We start from the raw sequence: 24,019 nt of genomic DNA, 5'->3' as shown, positions 1-24,019 counted from the left end.
TTAAGTTTCGAAAATACTTTTTTAAGTCGTCAAATATCATATGTTTTTTTAAGAAGTGATTTTGACTACTCTTAAACACACTCGAAAATTTTCTCCATCCAACAAAACCAAGGGAATAAGATACGTAAAGATTCAATAAAGATGTAAATATGGTGAATAAAAATCAATTGATGGGGTGTACCCCATGTGGATCCTCCCCTACCTTTGCTCCAAAACCACATCATGCTTTTGATATAGAAGAGCAACCAATATATCTTAAGATTATTACATTCCCAACTATTAATACCTTTTTTTAAAAGAAGAATACAAATGTTAAATCTTCAAATATGGGTCACATTTGAAATGTGAATATCAATTTTAATTGCATAATAATTGTTGGAAAAATAGGCAATTGATACTTTGCCTAACATGATACATTTACCAAAAAAAAAAGAAAAAAAGAAAAAGAAAAAAAAGTTGGATCAACTTTAATAACTTCTTAAATATATTTTTTAAACAATACGTTCTTAATTAAGTCTAAATATTAGTAATTTGTATTTTGTGTTTGAAGCACCAAATTAATTTTAGGAAATAAAATTATGGAATATGTGTAATGAGAATAATCCAAATGAGTTTGGAAAAACTATAATGATAAAATACACTAAATTTGACAATCTCTAAGTCTATGCGTTGGAAAAAGATTGATAATGGAAGATTTAAGATTGCTGAAATAAGAAATTTGGCTTATTCATTGGTATTTTCAAAACTAATTATGACTTTACATTTTTGTAACTTCAATTAATTCATTTTGTCTTTCCCTATTTTCCACTCCTTTTTTCTTTTGTTCATTTTCACTTCACTTAATCAACAAATTCACTTGCAACAATAAACTACTAAATTTCTTCAATAAATTCACAAAATTATCAAGTTCAATTAAATCTATTTAATCCCATGAGTTATGAGCATTAATAACAAAGTTAAAAAGATTTCTATAAACAAAAATAGTTTGAATAAAACCTTACTATCCCTCACTTAACTCAACTTATAGTTACGTTCTATACTCGTCCAAGTTTGTTAAGTAATGTTTTCGAAAAAATTAATTTTATTTAAACTCTTTTTAAAATATATTTCAAAATAATGACTTATTTTATAAACAAAACCGTTAGAGAATATATTTCAAATATGATCTTATTTCCTTGAAACAAAAACGTTTCTATGTGATATATACAAATCTTCTTGGGTAATATTTTTGCATGAAGATGTAAGAATGACGACAAAATAAGAAAAAAAAAACAATAAGAGAGCATAGAATAGAGAGAATGTTATGTTAATTTTTTAAAATAATAAACCGGTTGAAAATATTTTTAAATATTACAAAATATCACTGTTTGATAAACCATTATGAACGCCAACCAATGTGTAACAGTAGTAGACACTCATAGACAATAATTTTTTTGTTATTTTTATAAATAAGTTGATCGATCTTCTTATGTTTAATATCGCACCAAAAATATTATTTAACTATTTTTTATTAGTACATAATCAACCTACAAAAATAATAAATGGATAAATATGAATTTGAATCACTTATATTTTGGTGAATTAAATAGTTTTGAAAGCTACATTTGAAAACTTGTTTCCAACACGTTTGAAATTCCATAAGGTACATATATACATATTTGAAATTCTTCAAAAGAGTATGTCTAATTAGTGATCCAAAATATATTTTTTAAAAATAACTCATTTATTGAAAAGCAAAAGTGAGTGTCACATTGTTTAATATTTTTAGATTATAAGCAAAGTTATAAAATTAAAAAGGGTCACTTCCACTTGTGACAAAATATAAAATCAAAATTAAGTCGACTGTGAACATTTTAAAATTGGCAGAAATCGCAAATTAACAAGTTGATTCTAACTGAAACTGACCCAAATGCTCTCATAGTTAAAAATATGAAACTGTATTTGATTACTGTCTGAATTTTATTGGATTGTCATAGGCTTACCACTAATTATCGATAATATTGATTGCTATTTGATTGTTATCTAACTAATGTTTGATTGTTATTTAGTGTTCAGTGTATCTGATTGCTAATGATATCGGCTTACCATCTCATTGTTATTTAATTTAATTTTGGTTGTAATTTAATTGCAAATGGTATTGATTTCTATCTAATGATTTTACAGTTTTTGTATAATTACTAAGTAGAAGGTGATAATCATCTCATTACCTTCGAACTTTTGTCAATTATTAAGTTGTTTATAATTATCATCATATTTACGTGTCATTACCTTCCATTTGTTGTCATTTGGTAATGATTTTTTAGTGCATTATGATTCACATTTGATTATCTTACATTTTTTTTTTGTCAATTACTAAATAGTTTTTTATTACCATCCATTTTTGTAATCTACATAACATTGTCGATCATCCTATTATCACTATGAAAAATGACCATAGGAAGCTTAACCACAACAACAAAATATCGAGATGGTCATTTGGTTACTGTTTGATTACCTTCAACCTTTTTTCTCCCCAATTTTAAAACCTTTTGAAATAGTCAATCGATTATCTTAAAATAATCTTCTCCACCGTTTCGATCCTTCTGAAAACTGGGTTTTGATATATAATCCCTCTCTGTTGCCGGCCATCTTCGAAATTTTCTCCTTCTCTCTGGCATGGCCAAAAAAACATCTCCTCCTCTTCAGAACCCTTCGAAACTTGAAGACCCATATTGGGTTCTTGTAGTCGACAGCCTCTGAGGTGGTCCCCACCTTCCTCGGACGATTCGAACGAACTCCGACGATTTTTGCGTTCTGACTGGCAATGCGCCAGAGTTCTTGGTGGTTACCATTTCTAATCTCTTGCTATTGAAGAAGGGCAGTCAACGCCTTTTCAAGCCGGCGAGCAAGTCTCTCCACGATGGTTTCAAGAATACCTATTCGGTTGAATATTTCTGCTATGTTTTATTCAACGGCCATCAATCGGGCAGTCGAAGTGCATGGAGATGAGATTTCTTCCTTTGTCGACACTACCTCCTTTCTCTTGTCGAAGGTGTTCTTGCCAGTCACAACTCCTTTCATCAGTGAAGCTCTAATACCAAGTTGGTGTATGTTCGATTCTTGGACAGATCACGTAAAGAGACTAAAGTCCTTTTTTATGAAAATTTTTCTAATGTTTTAACAAAATGACAAACTAAGAGTTTTTATACTTCATGTGACTTCAATTTATTTTTTTTGCCAACATCAAATACCAAATCACAATTCACAATGTTTTACTTGAAAAATTAAGCTTTTTAAGTATCAAACCTTGGTGTTTGCTACTTAAGAAAATAAAAAAATTGATATAAATAAAAAAAATGCAAAGAAAACAAACGAGAGACTAAATTTGTTCCTGTTTTAGAAGTTCATTTGCAAAATGATTATCAGAATATAGAAATTAAATAGCAATCAAACATGAATAAGATGAAAATCAAATAATAATCAAACTTGAATAACGACATAAAAAATCAAATAAACAATCGTTAGTACTACTCAATATTCAACCAAAAATGAATTGAGGAAACCCAAACGAGACTTTGAATCTTTTCGAAATTCCAACAATATCACATCAATATAATATCGCAGTCATCATATAACTATTAGATAGAAAACAAATACGAATCACATATGACAATTAAATAAAATTCACATAGAACCAAAATTTGAACTTCAATTTTTAAGCTTTAAATTTAAATTTCAAGGTTGAATGTGATTCAAATTTTGATCTAAATAAGAAAAGTGTAGTTGAAGAGCTCCATCTGTCCTTTTTGGTCACAAATTCAAAGAGCACACATGTAAGGAAAGAAAACAGTTTTAGAAAACAAATAAAACATAAAACAAAATGTAAGAACATATATGTTGAGTCCTTGATGATAATTAGAGCCTATGAAGTTGGTTTAATCATTAGTATCAAATTACTTTAACACCTCAATTTTTAACTTTATTTCAAAACAACCTTTCTAGGTTTGTGCAATCAAATTGATGTAAGAAAAAGTTTATATCTATGTGAACATATCTAAACACCATACCCATAAAATAAAAAATACCCATCCTCTTCATTTACTATGTTCAAACAATGTTATGGTTTATTATTTTTTCTAACTACTATTTGCTTCTTTCTTTTTTTCCTATTATTTTCTTTCTAATATTTTTCCTTTATTAAGTGGTAAGCCTTTATTTATTTGACCATTTACTATCGTAAATATCAAACTAGTTATTTCAAATAACATTACATAGTATCAAAACTTCAAACGTTCTTTCACGTTAACTATTCACCAAATTTGCCATGATTTTAGTATTTATTTTTAATTTGTTATGTTTTCAAGTCAGAAGTTCACGAATTTTGTTTTAGATATCTGTTTCTAGTCTAAAAGTTCTCCCTGTTATAGTTATTCGTGGATTTTGTTACCAACCCAAAAGTTCATTGTGTTTCAGTTGTTCGTGGGTTTTTTCTCAATCTATAACTTTTTTTGTTTGTTTTAGTTCTTTGTGAGTTATGTCTTTAGCCTAGATTTATCGTGATTTGACTCAAAAGTTTTCTTTAGTTTATGTCATCAATTTCAATCAACCGATTCTCAAACTCAAGTTATTTCTACGATGAAGAGAGTGTTAAAGAAAACTATGGTTTAGGTTTGTTTCTTCTAATTAGTATTTGCCTCTTTTATTATTTTTAGTTTGTTGGTTATTTTCTTTGTTGAGGTGTAGGTGTCTTTTTATCCCTCTCTTTACCCTTATAAATATCAAGCTAGTTATTCAATAATAATATTACAAACTTAATGTATACGTTTAGATTTGTTCACTTAAACAGTTATAAATTCATCGTCCATGATTTTAACTAAAAAGAAGTTACAAAATTTAAAACTAAACTTCTCAAAACTTGAGAAAAATACTAATTTTCTTCATTTACTCCACATATGAATTTAGATTCATTTACTCAAACAACACGTAAACATTGTAAACTTTTCTAAGCATGAATTTAGAGATATGAAAAGTTGGGAGTATAATTAAAACTAAGTAAAAGAAAAAAAAAGTGGTTGGAGTGAGTGAATTGGAGAGAGAGAGAGAGAGAGGAGAGGAGAGGAGAGGAGAGGATTGTCCTTAGCAATTTGTTGGTGAGTCACTTTTTCAAACCTTTCAACAGTTCCAACTCTCTCTGATAATTATATTCCATTTCTTCTTCCCTACTCTCTCTCTTCTTTTGCCTTTTCAACCTCCATAAATAAAACCTCTCCATTTCCTCTTTCCTCATTTCTTTGCTTTTTTACATCCCCAAATTTGAAGCCCAGATAGAATAGGGATTTCCAATTTCCCCATCTGGGTTTCCTCTCTCAAACCCTCATCACCCACTTTCCCTTCTCATTTCACTCACTCACTCACTCACTCCAAGCCCTAGATTTCTGCTTCATTCTTTCACATGGCGCAGAAGTCTTTGATCTACGCTTTTGTTGCTCGTGGAACCGTCATTCTCGCTGAATACACCGAGTACAGTGGCAATTTCAATTCTATTGCTTTTCAATGCCTCCAGAAATTGCCTACTGCCAATAACAAATTCACCTACAATTGCGATGGCCACACCTTCAATTATCTCGTTGACAACGGTTACAGTAAGTCCTACCCTTTTCCCCCTTTTTTCTTCTTTCTTCAATTTTCTGTTTTTTTTTTTTTTGTTTTTTTTTTTGCAATCGCGTTTTGTTTCTTGATTTGATATGTTGAGAGATGATGCCTAGTAAGGAAGTTTTTTGATTGAGTGATTTTGAAGAATCCCGATCCGTTAATAAACCCTGTTCAAACCTTTTGTTTGGATGCCGAGAAACTGGGGAATTTATGCAAGTTTAATTGTTCAAGCTTCCTTTTCTTTTTACATCGTTTTTCTATCTCTTATATTTAATTTATTACCATTGGAAGTTAATATGAAAATTCTTTGATTTTTTTTTTTTTTTGAAAAATTACGTAATAGGAAAAGATAGACTCGAGGTTTATTTATAGCATAAATGATTTCATTTTTCTTTACCGTCCTTAATTATGGACTTCGCTTTCCGTTGTTCCCTATTAGGTCACTATATAGAATAGACGATCCTAAAGATGGGCACTATTTGCTCGAAGATGAAAATATTTTTATTATTATGATTATTCTTATTTTGTCAACGGAGTTCAACTCTAAGAATTATTGTTATTTCTATCTTGAGCCATCAAGGTTTAAAATGCTTAGCTTATTTGTTTCGATCTAGCGATTCCTAAAGCTTAGTGCGTAGGATGTAGTTCTGAAACATAGCCTAGTTTGTCTAGAGTAATTTTTATTAAATTTCAGGTCCAAACATTATCTTTCTTCGTCTTCTTCTTCTTCTTCATAATTTGTTACTATTAATTTAATTACTATCTATATATTTTTTTAGTTTCAGTTTCACTCTTCATCTGGTAAGTTTTCTCAACCAAGTATTTCATGCCATTGACAATAAAATTAGTTAGCGAAGCAATGTTACTTAAGTCCAATTTAGTAATTGAGCTGGAAAAAATCCCATTGTCAAGTTAATGATATGGAGATGCCCACACATAAGTTTGAAGATGACTTGCTTCTCTTGATTTAATTGGTAATCATTTTCTTAACTTGCTATTTGTTGTAGAAGGAGAAAATGGAACCAATAGGGAGATTACTGTACTAACATATTGACCCACACATTTAGAAGATACAAAATTTAAAGTTCTCAATAATCTCTCACAAGAAGATTTCACATCATCATATTTTCATGTCTATTTACAGTAAATAATTGATTTAAAAAACTTAATGCAAAGGATACAGTTGAAACTTTAAAATGTGAGATAGGGATTAAATTGAAAAATGATATGTACATTTGTTAATAAAAGAGGGATTTTATAAAGAAAAAAACATGTAAATTATAGACGAACTATATATTTAGTTTAAGAAACGAATAAGTGACAGAACTGATGTCAAAGTTTTAATAAAACCCTCCAATTGGTCCATGGGGCCATCCAATGGCACTCGCAGTTGGCTTAAAATGCTGCTTATTGACCACCCTTTCAAGGTCAACCAAGAACGTATTTGGGAAAAAATATTGTTTCAGTGATTTTGTGGAAGGGTTGGATCGATAAAAATGCAAGATTATTCCAAGACAAAGCCAAATGTTCAATGGGTGTTTTAAATCTGTTTTATTTTAATACTTTCTTTTGGTGTAAAGATACACAGGCTATCAAGAGCCACAGTTACTTTTTTCTCATTTCCAATTTGGAAACATCTTTTGTATTCCCTTTTATAGGGCCCTTTTGTGCACCTTTGTATTTCATTCAATCAATGAAATAGTCTCTTATTGAAAAAAAGAGGTAAAAAACCTCTCCAAGTGGCATGAAGAAACTGTGCTGTGTTTATAACTTGGTTCTAAAACTAAACTGAGCTCAATACTCAACATGTGATGGAACACAGATAAGATACCTCTCAAGAAAACCTATAAATGAGTCACTTGGCTTCTCTTTAAAATGATCTGACCTGGATAGGATGATCACAACTTGGAATTATTGGTTACAACTTGAGACTACTCAAATTCAGTCTTGTTTCCATTCATATAGTTGACAATGAAAAATACCCGGTGTCAACCATTTAAATGGAAACAATATATTGCCATTGTTGTGTAGTTTGTGAATGCTGCAGCCCCTCCTTTAACATTTCCGCTAGGCTTGTACTTCTGATAAATTGTCTCTTATTCTCCTCAGCAGGGTGTTTTTCTTTTTTTGTTTTTTCCCCTCCTTAATATGCCTTGTTATGTTATTGATTAAAATTGTGGTTTGTCTTTGAGAATGACTTTCCTTGTGGCTGAATGCTAAAACCTTGCTGGAAAATTTCTTTTTCTTCTCACTCTTTACTTTGAGTCCTTGAAAAATAAGGCTTCTCTCCCTTTTCTGTTATTCCAGATGAAAGATTTGGCTGTACTGTGGTGTAGTATTTCATTAATTACTGAACTTTAACCAAAAAGTCATCCTTGCCTTTTCTCTTGTCTTTGAACATTGCAGCATACTGTGTAGTTGCTACTGAATCAGCAGGAAGACAAGTGCCTATTGCATTTTTGGAGCGTATTAAGGATGATTTTGTGTCGAAATATGCAGGGGGAAAGGCTTCCACGGCTCCTGCCAATAGTCTTAACAAGGAATTTGGGTATTTGATTAAAGTACTTGCTGTGATTGGTGTATAGAGTATTCATTATTGTTTGACTTAACTCTAAATTTAAACACAGGTCAAAATTGAAGGAACATATGCAGTACTGTGTTGATCATCCTGAAGAGGTCAGCAAGCTTGCTAAGGTGAAAGCTCAGGTTTCAGAAGTGAAAGGTGTTATGATGGAAAATATTGAGAAGGTAAGCATTCAATTTTGTCTTGTGCGTTCATGGAAGCTTTCTCTAGATCTATTCAACATATTAAAAAGTACCAGCGACGAGCTTCTTTATCTAGCCTCATCTTGCACCTATTTCTCTTCAAATAAAATGGAACTCTTTTCTATCCTTATTTTTAAAGCTTTTAACACATTCTAACCCATTTGCACACTGTACTTGACCACTACTAGCTATTTCCAAACTTTAATTTTGTTCAGCCGTCACATTAGTCTTTAATGGACGTCTATTTTTATACATTGTAGTTGTTTTTAACATTCAAAACTAAAATTACCTAGAAGTTCATTATTTGTTTGTTTGAATTTACTCGTTGTTTGTTTGCTCATGATGATTTCAATGGCATGTAAGTGTCTTGACTTGAATGTTGATCACTTGATCTATGTATATTTTTTCAAGTTCAAATAATAAAAGAAACTGAATCTCATTAGTGACATGTACAAAATGGTTATCAGAAGTTGGCAGCCATTCTTGTAAACGTGTTGTGGTTGTTTCCCCTAATTTGATAGGGTTCTTGTTTGATGGGTCTATACTTGGTAGTTGCTTCTTTCATCTTTTGAATGGAACTTGGTCTTTTATTGTAAAAATGTACAAAACGTTAAATTAAGTTGCAATTATCATATATCAATAGTTTGGATTTGTAGATAGTGACTGAACTAACAAAATGAAAAAGACCTCATTTATTTTGATTGGAACGGAACCTTAGTAGTTTCCAATTGCTCTTTAACTCACGACTGGGTTAGAAAGAGAGGCCTGTACAGGGAGGCAATTGTGTGAAGGTAAAAATATCCTCAGACAGGTTATAGTGATTGAAAACAATGAAAAGGCCCTTCATTGGGCTTGAATAAGGACTTCAGCTTTGTCCTGAAAGTAGTAAAACAAAGGGACTTTACACCATAAAAATAAAAGATGTTGAGAGTAGGTCAACAAATATAGCTACAGAATTAGTAGTTTAAGAATAAATGCTTTTCATTTTCAATTTTACTTTTGACATAGGTGATAAGACAGAATGCACCAGTGGGGTATATTAAACAAGGTTTAGGTTTTTGGGATTTTGTCAAGAGAGAGGGATTGCTAACTTCTCTTGTTTTGTTGAAGGTCGTACTATTTCTTAATGAACTGAACAGTTTTTATGTCTTTCAACACCCATCTGAAACCTAGAATCATGAGCAACTTTTGCTTGAATGCTTACAAGATTTATCAAGAAGGATATTAACAACTCACCTAACCATTAGGGGTTCGCCTGGTGGTAAAATAGGAGACAAAGTCTCTAGTCATGAGTTTAATTCATGGTGACCACCTGCCTAGAAATTAATTTTCTACAAGTTTCCTTGACACTGAAATGTTGTTGGGTTAGGCGGGTTGTTCTGTGAGATTGTTTGAGATGTGTGTGTACCTGATCCAAACACTCACGAATATCAAAAACAAATATTTGGTGGTGTGAGAAAAAGAACAATCTCTACTATCATCAACCAAATCTTTCAAGCCTCCGACAACACACTTACTCTCAAGTTAAATTGAAATGACTTGATAATTGATTAGAAGACAACACCATATCTTGTTGATCTGTTCCACATTTTGCATCTGCTTAATTGTAACGCATCGTGTTAGGAGAGGAACATGAATGAACCGAGACCGAATTTGAATGAGAGGGATCCTGAGGACATGAACATATAGTTAAGAAAGAATTAAAAGTAACTATCTATACTAACAATGTGCACTTCCTTTTTGGTGGTTCAATCATTAGAACTTGAAAGTTAAGCATACTTAGCTTGGAGCAATCTTATATTGGGTGACCTCCTTGGAATTTTCTTAGGATGCATGTGAGTGAGGTCAAATCATGCTGAAAAACTTGTGTTGGTTTGTAGGGATAGTAGTTCAAGACAAGTAAGAATGACGTTGTCAAATAGCAGGGGATGCATGGGAGTGCTGGGACCATCAGTTACCAAATCTGAATTTTGAATCCTGGACCTGGGGTGTTACATTTATAAACCAAAATTTTCAAACGTACATGCTTGACACCTCCACGTATCGATACTCATTGTAGGTCTTGAACCGACCCTTCCTCCAAATATCCTATTTTGTCGAAATGGATTCAAGTGACAGAAAATTCAAGAGGACAGACTCAATATTCGACCAACTCTTTTGATAAGAAGTGTTAATGGATCTGACCTTGAATTCGTATCCTTCAATTTTGAATCCGTATGTGAGAGAAGAAAGATTGGAGAACTTGCAGTATCTCATGTAGGATCAGTCATGGTCTTAAACAAGAAAGATTGAAGAAGCAAGGAACGATCGTTTAGCAGATGTTAATCTTTTTGGCTCTGATGCCATGAAATAAGAGTGGAGAAAGAGAGATATTTCTCATTAAATTAATCACAGCTTTACAGATGTATTTATAAGGTTGATCAGAGAGTTAACCCAATACAACTGATTTTCTAACTACTCTTATTAACAACTTAGAGTAAACCAGAAACTACTTCTAATAACAGCGTGCAGATTGATAATTTTGAAGGTTTGATGGCTGGCAAGGATATGGTCCGCACTAATCACTTGCAATTTGTTAATCAAAATGTCCTCCACTACTCAATTGCAATTTGCTAATGAAAATGTTCTCACATTCCTCACTTGCTATTTGCTAATGAAAATCTCCATTCTACTTCTCTTGTAATGCAAGGACCCACATGCTCAACAATCTTTCGTAAGTGATTTGTCCTTTTGAAATCATTTTTCAGCTTGAAATTTAACTGGCTTAGATCTGTCATAATCGGTGTTAATATCAATCACTCATGTAATGTGTGCTGTAATCTGGGATGTTTGGGGGGAGAGGAATGATAGGGTGTTTAGGGGGAGTGAAAAGATTATTGTGAGGTTTGGTCCCTTGTTAGATTTTTGTTTTGATATCCGTGAGTGTCTGGACAAGCTAATCTCACGGAACAACCCATTTGACCCTACAACATGGGTGTCAAGGTAAGTTGTAGGAAATTGATTCCTGGGAAGGTGGCCACCATGGATTGAACCCGTGACCTCTTAGTTAGTTATTGAGACAATGTTAGTCCCTTGTTAGATTTCATGTTTTGCTTTCGGCTTCGATTTTGAAGACCTTTTGTAACTATTCCATTGTTATCATTCTACTTACTTGGAACCCCTTCTTTTAGTTGAGTTGTTTTGTTGGGCTGGGTTTTTTCTGTAGGTCCTGTATTCTTTCATTTTTTCTCAATGAAAGTCTTTTTCTTAAAGAAAAAGATGACTCACATAAAGGAACATGCTAGAGATCGCGACCTTTTATCTTGAAGTGCTTTCTGGACAAAATCTTGTTATTTTATTTATTATTTTTTATTTTTTAAGTTTAGAAGTCTTTTGTAATTATAGCCTTTCTATGATTTTCAGTAATTGGAAGGCCATCATTTTTTAGTTTCTTGTGGGGGAGGGCCCTCTTTGATGCTAACGCCATTTGTTCTGCATCCCTGCTTACCCTCCTTTTTCAAAATTTCCTCTACGCTTTAAGGTAGTAGTTTTGTTGAATAAAGAAAGTAGTAGTTTTGTTGAATTAAAAAAAGTAGTAGTTTTGTTTGAGAAAAATATTAGGAATTTCTTGTGGAAGAGGGGTGGTAGGAACTCAGGAGGTTGTAATCTCGACAATTGGAAGGTTAGAGCCGCTGATTGGGGGAGGCCTTGGTAGTAGAAGCGTTTTGAAAGAGAGTTTATGCTTGTGCTACATGGAGTTGGTTTTATTCAACGAACCAGAAGCTCTTTACGAATGATAATCAACAAGTACTTTGCTTAGTGATAGCATGGATTAAATTTTCAGCGTACTTCCAGATGCTGTGACATTGCTTAGTGATGGCATAGATTAAAGTTTGAAAGGAGAGACCGAATTCTCATCCAAAGTTTCTTTATCTTTGATGAGAGACCTTTATTGAGCAATTTCCCTCGACTGAATCATTTAACAGACTCATTTGAGTATGATGATCGGTTGTTTTGAGGAACAGTAGGAATGAACTTTTCCTTTAGGAGGCAAGGCAACTAAATGACAGTGTTTCTCAAACGGGATGACTCTCCAGTTGTCTACATGAAATTATCCTTGGCCAATCTCCCAATGACAGGATTAGGAAACTTGATGGTTCTGGAAGCTATTCTGCAAAGTTTGCTTGTTTGTTTTTCGAATTAACTTTTTTTAAACTTAAATTTTTTCTTTTTAATTTTTAAATTTAAATTTTTATGAAAAATGTCATTGCTCTTTTGCTTTTTCCCCAAAGGCAGTTCTCATTTAGCTTTCAATTGGTGTATCATGTGTAACCATGCGTATGAAGACAAAAGTCACCTCTTTCCCCCACGGTTATTTTACTGGCAGTAATTGGTGTTTCCTATGTTTGGCATTTTATGGTTCTTTGGGACTCTTTTTGTGGAGATTATGCTTTGAGAAAGATTAAAGGATCTTCCAAGATTCTCTTTACCGTTGATGCTCTTTGCATATTGGTAGATGAAGGTTTTCCAGGTTGTGGTGCCTAAAGTTCAAGAACTATTTAACGGTAAAATTTACCTTTTAGTCCTTGGATTTGAGCTTAGTTTCAGTTTCATCCCTGGGTTTCAGAACTAATAGTTTTGATCCTTGAAATTTGGATCTAGTTTCTATTTGGTCATCCAAAACTCAAAAGTACCTTGTCTACTGTGTCTGGTCTCCTAGGTTGATTTGGTTTTAATTGGTCCTTTAAGTTCGAAATGAGCTTGTAAATGCTTCCTAAGTAGAGTCGACAATTAGTTGATCATGTGATAGTAAAGTACTCATGATTTCAAAGTAACTACATATTTGTTTAAATGAGTTGGAAATTTATTTTATTTTTTAGATGGGAACCAATTAGAAATTAATTCCAAACTCTAGAGACCAATTAGAAATCAAATTTAAAACTTGGAGACCAAATGTGTCATTTTTGGGAACCAAAAGTACTAGTTTTGATAACTCAACCAATTTAAGACTACGTTCAAAACCTAGGAACAAAAGTTTAAAATTTGGGGACCAGATATTTCACTCAAAACCTTCTGCACCAAATAAAAGCTAAACTGAAATCTCAAAGAATGAAGTGTTAGCTTTGATTACTCTGACCAAATTAAAACTATGTTTGAAACCTAGGGACCAAAAGTTTATTTTACTCATTATTTAATTATAATCTCTCCTTGGTTCATCAAGTTGCGATCTTTTAATTTTTCTTTAGCTTAGGGTGATTCATTTTCCCCGTTGTATGTGTGTGTGTGTGTGTGTGAACTTGGATGAATTAAAATGAGAAAGAAAATACCCTTGGGGGGCAGGGGTTGGACATCCCGTCCTAGAGGAAACTAGTTACAAAGCATTCCTCAATTGTTGATGATCAATGGATAATTACAAAAGAACCTTTTGTTGCTTCGATACTACCAAGAAGTATTAAGCTGTACGTTGCCACAAAATGTATTCAAGTCAGACAACTTGTCTTAAATTCACTTGTATCTCTCTAACTAGCAGCCCCAAAGAAATGCTCTCACACACAAACCCTTAAGGGACTGTTGTAAGATGTTCCGGCATTTGGATATTCTCGGGCATTCTAGGATGTTTGGACGGAGGGTATTTAGAGAATTTTGGGTGCCCTCACATGGGTTTCTAGATTCCCAACATCTCCATTTTACTTTTTTGTCTTTTATTTTTTTTATTTTACACACTTATATAGGAAAATTATTTTAAATAACAGAACTTCTGAAAATATTTACAAATATGACAAAATATCACAATCTACCTATGTAGACCATGATAGTCCAAGATAGACTATTCTATCTGTGTTCTATTTTTGCAGTTCATCATGGATAGAATGTGATGTTTTACTATTTTTGAAAATAGCTTAGTCCCTACCCACACACTAATCTTCATTTGCATTATATAATTAACTAGATATTCAATTTTAAATTTAAATTAATATTTATTTTATAAAAAATCTTAAATCATGATACATTATTTTGTTGGAAAAAATAACATATATTGTATTACTTTAAAAAGGCATATTCAAATTGATAAAAACAAATATATTATATAAGTTCAAATTATATCAAATTAATTATAAATTATTAAATAGTCCTAAAGGCATTCTTGGAACATTATGTAAATTTGAGATATTTAATAGGTAATCTAAAGATGCTAGAGATTGATTTTGTTTGAAAAGGAGACAAGCTTCAATATTATTAATAAACTTAAAGTACAATAGAGTTATACATTGAGAGTAATAGAGAAGCCTAGAAGTGGGGGGAGAGAGAGAGGATCACTAGGTGTACCCGAACATCTCAGCTAAGTTAACATCTCCTTAGCTTCACCTTCGTCATATCCAAAATACAAGAACAATACTAAGGTCTTGGCGAGACCAAGATAAAACCTAAATAACAATATAAGCTTCCTACAGTAGACAGAAGCAAAGCTGAAAAGTAAAAACTCAACAATAGAAATACAATTTAAAGCCCGTCAAAACTACAAAAGCACAAATTCTGAACTAACAATTGGGGGAAATTGCATTTAATCTCTTCATATGAAGGCAATCCAGTTGAGGCATATGTCATGTATGGAGTAATCTTTGAATTCTGCATTTGAAGAACACCAAGCTGAAGCTTTTCTTTTAGAATTGTCTACAATGTCGACCCAGTCCCTTTCTTTATCATGGAAGATGCGTTGGTTTCGTTTAAACCAAATCTCTGCTAGGAGCGCTTTTATCAAATTAACCCAAATTAGAAAATGTTTCTCTATAATTGGAACACATTGGTGCTTAACAAACCATCAAAGACCCAAGCTGTTTTGAGCATAGAAAATATGCTAAACCAGCAATTAGATGAGAAAGGACAGAAAATGAATGTGTATTAGGAGCTCACTGTCTTTTGAGCAAAGGGGTACACTGGTGGTGGAGATTGATAATTCCGTATATCTATAATTCTGGATACTTAAGATTCAGATTATCTATATTCCCCAAAAACAAACAACCTCGGAAGGGTTTTAGCTTCCAACCAATGAGCATTTGCATTTGAATCAACCAATGATCAATCCGGCAAGAAGCCAGTATCCCTCATCTTCTGTATTTTAGACTCTATGCTAATGGAAGTCTTAGTCCCATGTAAAAACAAAGATGGTATGTATATGTCATAGTGGTTGCAATGATACAATGTCCTGGTTGGCACACCTTTGCACCTTTGAAACCTATCTCTTGAGGCATAATCTGATTTCCTTTTGATTTTTCTGCTATTCTTGCTACTTTAATTTCTTAGAGATATTCTCTTCACAGTTTTGTAATCACACTTCGGTTGGTGTGTCATGGGTTGATCAAAGTTCTTTTGGGGGGGGGTTGGAGAGTATATGTTGTATTTGAATATGCAAATGAGACGTAATATTATCACAAATAGCATTCCCCTTGTTCTCATTCACTCATCCTTATTGATGCAGGTTCTTGACAGGGGAGAGAAGATAGAACTTCTGGTGGATAAGACAGAAAACCTTCATACCCAGGTTTGTGTTATCGCTTTTCCATGACCCTGGTAAACGTGTGAATATGTGCATGAATGGCATGATACTTTGGATTTCAATATTTATGCACGAATGTTGTTCTTGATTGGAAACAAAAGCATTTTAATTGGTTGGACAGTGCCCCCAATTTCATTGATGAGTTAATTTGTTGGAAAGTTTGAGAAGTTATAGCCAGATGTGGTTCCTAAGCTGAGGATGAAATCTTAATTACACTATTTCTTTTCGGTCTTAATTATCTTTATTAAGTTGAGTGGATACAGTGGCTAGATACGTAGGTGCATACTATCATGTAAATTAACAAAGAAAAGGTAACAAATATTACAGTTGTGGAATTTATATTTCAGTTTTTTATGTGAGCATGTAAATTAATTGGAAATATGGTTCAAGTAAGGAATGTTTTCCTGAGTTTCCTTCATAAACCAATCCCCCATTAAAAGTCCTCGAGGTACCTTCTTTACAACCTCTTATAAACACAAAGAACAAAGGACAATCAATGCATTCTTTATATTCTCAATTACGGTGTTTTATTTGGTTTGCTGTACAGGCACAAGACTTTAAGACTAGTGGAACAAAAATTCGAAGGAAAATGTGGCTACAAAACATGAAGATCAAGTTGATTGTTTTGGGGATTTTGATAGCGTTGATCCTTATCATAGTCCTTTCAGTTTGCCGTGGGTTTAACTGTGGTGGAAAATGAACACTTTCTCAAGGAGGAACCCTCACACTGAAATCTTTTGGCATGATGATATTTTGAGAGAGATAAGTAATATACATGATTTGGTTATGTATGTAGTAAACTTTCAACAAAGTGCAGATTATCTGTTTTGTTAAAAGCTAAATTTACGTGTGAATGATGATAACCTATAATATTCGTTACCTTTTTCTTTGTCAGAAGATAACATGAGGATTGGATTTTCTGAATTGAAGATAAAAAATGTGCCATTCTGCTTTATGTGTTTTTCGTTACTTTCTTATATCCTATCGTTTCTGTGTATAAACGGGTGTTTTGGGTGTAATAGCCATTTGAGGTTTAAGGTGAAGAGAATGTAAAAGGTGTCTGTATGCTCTAAAAGGATTTCTCTTACTAACAGGTCTATGGTTTGGTTTGAATTCTCTAGCACTCTTGTCAGAAATGGTATGCTGAATGGGAATTGGGAAATGTGCATTTAAGATTTGTGTGAAGGAGATGGTCTTTTGTCTGCAATGACTTGGTGGTATTTATCATTGTTAGGAATTAGTTTTGGGATAACCACTGTTCTGAGCTGGAGAGTATTTCAGTCTATTTATCATCTCTCATTCTTCGTACTCCTTAGTATGGGTAGTTTGCAACTTTAGGCTATTGGTATCTTTGTGATGCATTCATGTAGATTGTTTTTGGTTTTCCGATCTTATTCTAAAAAAAAATGGTAATTCAGTTTGATGGATTTACTTTCCAGAATCTTCCTATGGTTTATACAAAAGTTTCAGTATTAATTGGAAGTAGTAGTGAAATGAACATAATTGATTTAGAAGGTGGAATGGTCTGCGTTATCAAGTGGTGTCATATCGAAAGATATTGTTCATTTTGTAGAACTGAAAAATAAAGATTGTGAGTTTTTCAAAGGAAATATCAAAATCAAAATCTTGAATAAGAATCTTTCTTTTCCATGAAGAAGTTTTCAAGTGTAAGCATATGGCTGAAATATATGTAATTGTTGGGCAATACTAGATATCATAAGTGCACTATTACGTCAAACATAGAAGCACTACGTTTGGAATAATTTGTTGAGAAATTTCCTTTTATTTTGGTTCTTCAATTAAGACATACATACACACACACGCAAAAGGCCAACAGTTCAACATGAAACAATGGTAGCAGAAAGAGAGAATAAGACCGTAAGGGAAACAGAAGAAGTTGTAGCTTTTGGTTAACCGTAAGGGAACTTTTTTTAACTTTTTTTTACAGCTAAAACACTGATGGAACTTTTGAAACTCCATACATCATTTTGCAATTAACATGTTAACCAATTGTTTGTATACTAATAATAAGAGTGTTTTTGTAACTTTTGAAACAATACATTAACGTTTTCCATCCAAAATTAATAATATCAAGACATCCTAACACTTTTTTGAAAGATTAAGAGTATTTTTAAAATTTGTCAATTTTCAGGAACATTTTTAAAGGCGTAAAAATTGAAGATAGAGAATTGTATAATATCAAACTTCTGACCTCAAGGCTTATGGTACAAATATTATTGATCTTCTTCATCATCTTTACTTGATTAATTGTTTTCAATCAATCTATTTGAATCCAAACCTACTTTATCTTACACTTACTTTTTTGAACAGTCCTTTCCCAACGGTTGACTTATGTTTGTCAAATTCAAATTCAAATTCACCATAAATCTATAAATAAATTCAAGGACATTGTGTTTGAAGGTGTGGTAGTAAAAGTCACACCAATAGACTTATCATTTTAGGTATCTCAAAAACAAATCTTCCACAGTGTAATGAATATATTTGACCAATCTCCCACTTTGAATGAATTCAACAAACTCCCAATAAATAATTATAATGTATGAAAGTTGGAAAAACAATGAAGCAAATGTGAAGAACTTAGCCCACACGGTTTTGAATTGAAATTACAATTATATGCTCTTTTTCCAATAAAAGAAAATCAAAAGTCTTTCAAATAAAGGGAAGTGAAGTCAAGAAAAGGGATAGTTCAAAACAAACACTTAGACTTTGTACAATAATTATGAATATGTACACTAAAACGGTTGGATTGGATTACACCATTTATTTATTTCTTTTTCTTTCTTGAGGTTCTTTTTTTCAATTTAGTGGTCTATTCTTTTTATTATCATTATCATAAGAAATCAAAACAATTGTTTTAACTTTTAAAATAAGCATGTTTCCTAAAAAGAACTTGATTTGTCAGAGTGACTACTTAATTTTTAAATATTAACAAGCTTATACACATTAATTAGTTCCATCTCTTGGTTCTTCTGTTTTAATTTTTTTTAATGAGTATTTTTTAAAAAAATCAAATCAAGTTTTGGAAAAAAAAAACGTTTTTGACCACTTTTTTTTTTTTTGGAATTACGGCTTAAAATTTAAATGGTTTACCTAAGAAAAATGAAAAACCCTAATTGAAGAAAAATGAGAAAAAAAAGCACAACTTTTAAAAATAAAAAATAAAACAAGTCAAATATTGGAAATATGTTTTGAAAATTGAGAAGAAGATTGTAATAAAATAAAGGGGGGGAGAGGTAAGTAAAAATCACAATCAAGATTTGTTGCTATTTCATGTTGGGTGTAGCAATTATTGTAAGGGGGAAGAAATAGCATATTGAATATTTATGCAAAAAAGGTGATGCATTATTGAATGGAATAATATTATCTAACAAAAGTGGTGTTTCATTATCATTTTATAAGTCATAAGAACATTGTAATTTGGTTAAAGATTCAATCAAATTTCCCCACTTCTTAAGTATGCATTTATTGATTATCAAGTCTCCTCACAGTGCTGTCTTTTTCCCTTAAACTTGCATGTTCAAATACTTCCCTTTCCCAAGAAATTTTGAAGGAACAAGAAAATATAAAGAAAGATAACATATTATCCCTTTTTTTTTCCAAGTCTTCCATAATTTCATTAAACATCCCTAACATACTTATATTTGTTGAGTTATGATAAAACGGTATTAATAATTTTTACATTGAAATTTAAATGTAATATACTACACTTTTACATATACTAATGAATGTATAATAATATTTAGAAAAATTGCGAATATAACAAAATTATTTACTAGCGATAAACTTTATTACTATAAACTCCTATTAGTGATAATTAGCTTTATCACTAACAAATTCTAGCTAGTGTGTACTAAATCATTCACAAGACCTAATTGTTTATATTTGCAATTACCCTCGTTTATCTAGTTAGGGTTTGTTGCATTTTCAAATCCTTGTGTAAGAATATTATTAGATTTAGAAAGTTTAGGTACATATTTAAACTCATGTATTATTGTATTATATTTTTTAAAAAATATTGATACTTATGTAGGGTTATTTTCACATATTTTACATATATCTTTAGTATATAGCAAACAAAAAGGGCCTTCCAACTAGATCTTCCTCAAATAATCCTATCCTTAAAGGTATAAAAAGGTCAAATATTTTGTAATAGATATATCATTGGGGTGACCACTAACCCAATATTTGGAGTAGAATATAATCCCCTTCTCTCTCTCATATAGAAAGCTATGGCATAAATGTCATCCATATTGGATGGTGAACTAATATTGGTTTAATTTGTTTATATTTATATACATAATTTAATTACAAATTGGCAATTGAGTGAGACATAATTATTGAATCCTATGGTATGAGTTAGGTATGCACTAAACTTAGCTTTGAGGTTGCAATCAACTTCCAAAATTCCACCCAATGATGGGTTCAAGTTTCTTATCTTTTGTTTGTTTTTTTTTTTTCTCTTTTAAAGTTTTTTAATAAAAAAAACCTCTTTATATTTAGAAAAGAAAGTAGATAGCTAGGCACTAACCTTAGTTTAATTAAGTTTGAGGTTTTTAATAAGGTTGGCATGTGCAATTATGCATACTTTTATACACTTTTTTTGCACAAAATTCCCTTTCATCCTTGGTTTCACTTTTGTTTCTTTCCCCACAAAATGAACATTAATTTTCCTAGCTAAAGTAAATAGTACTCCCTCTCCATGTCTTAAAGAAGTAATATCTTTCAATCTCTTTTACAAAATTATTCCAACAGACCCACATTAGTACAATTAAGTGCATTTCTCCTAATTTCATATCTCATTTTTAAATTAAATAGACAGCTTTACCATTTAACCAAATATCAATTTTTCATTTCATAACTTAAGAGAGACACAACTATAAATGATTAAAAAGAGTTAAAAAAGAATGACGATGCTATATATATATATATATGTATACAAACTGTTAAAAGAAATAATGACTTGTCTCTACATCCCATCTACCATATCTCTGTTAAATCCACAATCTATTAAAGTAAAGAATAGGTCCACAAAACTTAGAGAATGATGTGGGATGGGACCCTAGATGTGATGAAGGAGGAAGAGAAAATGTGTGTTAAGAAGCAAACATGGGACACTTTCAAGGTGATGGGAAATAATAAATTTTTGTCCTAAAGCCAAGGTGCAACTTGTAGGGGTCCAAAGCCCTTTGTTTTAGGGTTTTTCTTTTCTTTCTTTCTTATTTGATATATTTTTTGAGAGAGAGAGAGGGAGGAAAAAAGTAACATGTTTTTTTGTGATAAACAATATAATAACAATAAGGGTTGATTTTTTTTTAAAAGAAAATTAAATGATACCCATACTTTTATTATAAGGTAGATTTTGTCCACTCCCATCTTTCCCACCAAACTTCCACATGGGAATATCTCTGCCAAAGTGAAGAGAAAGCAACTTTTTTTCCAATAAGGACTAATTAAAGGGTTCCTCAAGGATTTAAGGGCATAGATGACCTACAAAATGTGGGGCACTCCCATTGCCTCTTACTTTGGGTAAGAAATTTATGAACAATATATAAACATAAAGTGGGGTTCCCACTTCTTCTTTTCATATAAATATTTGATTAATCATTTCATACAAAACAACAGATTGATCACCCATTAGCACAGAGGAGAGAGAATTTCAATAAAATAAATAGAAAATTAGGATATTATTGCATGTGGGATGAAGTAATAAGTTTGTCCTTATGTCCTCTCTTTAGTTATTTTCATCCTGAAAATCAGATCAGGTGTGGTGTCAATGTCATTTAAGAGAGATCAATAGGTTTGTGTGTGTATATATATATATATCTTATGTATAATATGATATTGTCATAAAATTAATGGCCAAATTATGCACCACACCTTTTCCCACAGTGTGAAACAGAAAACCCTAGTTTTTATCAATGATCATTACTCTTTTGTTTTCTTCTTTGAAAGAAAAATATGTTCCCATATACTTCTATCTATAAAGTAACAATGAAAATCAAAACAATCCCTATTATAGGTAAGATATAAATTACATTCTCAAAATAGATGACTTAATCACTGGTTAACGTTTGTCGATATAACACCTTAGGTTAAGAAAAGATATATGTACATATATGATTGACACGAGACCACATCTAAAAGTATATAAAAGTCGTAGGGTTAAGGAAAACTTAAAATAAATAAAAGTTATTATCTATACCGACAATGTGTACGTTCTAGATTAAGTGTGCTCCCTTTTGAAACAATTCTACGTTAGAAACTCTTTTAAAAACGTTTATAATAAAAGAATAGGTCGAAAAATAACTTATTGATTCATGGAAATAAATTTCCAAACCCGAATGATCTCAATTTGTTCCATAATTGCCATTGGCCAACCCTATGAAGTTCATTTTGTTCTAATGTTAGATTTTTTGTTTTTAGTTTTGAACCAAACCATAAATTTTTGAGTTGCCCTTTCCCTTTTTATAATTGAAAAACAACCTAAAACGTTCTCAAATCCCTTCCCCATTTATTGCCAAAGATCTCTCACTATCTATATCTGTTTTCTCTCTCAAATTGAATTCATTTAATGGAGTTTTTCCCCAACCCCCCAATCACACTCAAAAGTTTTTGAGTGAAAGAGATACATTATTTTTTTATTTTGAGTTATAAAGTCTCTCTTCTCTATCCTTCTAAATTTTCCCATCAATTTTGTCTTAAAGTTTATTACACATTGTACAATAAAGAAGACAGAGACTTTGATATACCATTATTACTATATGCACATCTCAACTTCAAATTTCCCTTTTTTTCAACTTATATATATACAATTTAATAAAAAAAAATGCTTTGATTGAAGGAAAGTTTAGTTAATTATAATACAAAAAGGCTTTTAAGAAGCTGAAAAAAAAAGACAATAAATTTGCATATTAATGTATAAAGTTAATTAATTAGAGATGAAAAGAAAAGGCAATAATAAAGTAAATTAAATGCATAAGGTAATGAATAAAAACAACATTATTACCTTATAATAATATCTTGCATAGACAATGCAAAGGGATAATATTAGGCAAGTTGGTTGCATTTATATACATATGTTAAAAACTATTAACTCCAAATTGTAAACATTATTGTTATTATGGCCTCTTTCTTCTTTGATAATATCACATATTGTATATTCCTTTTAGATCATATATAATAATTAAAGAGGGTGTGTGTATATATATATATATATATATCAACTCATGTGACATATGGACCTATTTTTCTTTCTCTAAAGAACACAACCAAGGAAAATGGGTTTTATTGGGGATGGACTTTTGTTTCCTTGTTTGAGTGGTCCGTTTTTTTTTTAAATGAATACAAAACAATAGGTCATAATTAATTTGATAAAGTTGAATGCTTGAGTTGTCTATGATGTACATGTTTCTCTTTTTCATATTATTGTTTTGAGTATTCCATAAAGTGTATATATTAATTACCTTCCTTTTCATATCTTAATTTCAAGAAACGTTTAAGAAATTGAATATAATTTTTTATTTATAGTTTTAGAAAGTAAAAATTAAATATAAAGAAACAAGAGTTTGTTTTAAATGATAAATGAAAATATTTATAAATATCATAAAATATTACTCTCTTTTATTCACGATAGAATAAACATTTGTTGGTCATATATATATATATATATATATATATATATATATATATTATAATCATAAGAATAAGAGACCATTATTAAATACATTGATTATTAACTATATATATTTATGAAACGAAGGAATTGATTAAAAAGAGTCCTTCATGTGCTCATGTTCCCTTCCATAGCTTTATTATTTTTAGTATGCAGAGGCAAAATCCATAATCATTCCCAATTTCTATTCTTTTAATTTAAAATTTTAAACCAACAATTATATAAATTTTACGAATTTTATTGAAAAATTGGAATGGATAACCATTTCAACCATAATAATTAAGGATATGACAAAATTTTAAAAAAATTACAAATATAGCAAAACTACCACTAATAAACTTGTATCGCTCGGTGATTCGTTTGATTTGCATGGGTGACCTATGTCACCTACTCAA

At 31.3% G+C, this 24,019-nt stretch overlaps 1 protein-coding gene across 1 annotated transcript; it reads left to right on the top strand.

Annotated features, from left to right (window-relative positions):
• Positions 1–5,147: 5,147 nt before the first annotated feature.
• On the top strand, positions 5,148–16,886 carry LOC101221779 (vesicle-associated membrane protein 722). Its single transcript, XM_004145407.3, has 5 exons — positions 5,148–5,621; positions 8,038–8,179; positions 8,259–8,379; positions 15,854–15,916; positions 16,479–16,886. The coding sequence occupies exons 1-5, from the start codon at positions 5,432–5,434 to the stop codon at positions 16,629–16,631; spliced, it is 669 nt and encodes a 222-aa protein (XP_004145455.1). The 5' UTR covers positions 5,148–5,431; the 3' UTR covers positions 16,632–16,886.
• Positions 16,887–24,019: the final 7,133 nt, after the last annotated feature.

Source organism: Cucumis sativus, chromosome 1, assembly GCF_000004075.3.
Source record: "Cucumis sativus cultivar 9930 chromosome 1, Cucumber_9930_V3, whole genome shotgun sequence".
Classification (NCBI taxonomy): domain Eukaryota; kingdom Viridiplantae; phylum Streptophyta; class Magnoliopsida; order Cucurbitales; family Cucurbitaceae; genus Cucumis; species Cucumis sativus.
Note: the sequence above shows the minus strand (reverse complement) of the source record. Positions and strands in the feature narration are given on the sequence as shown.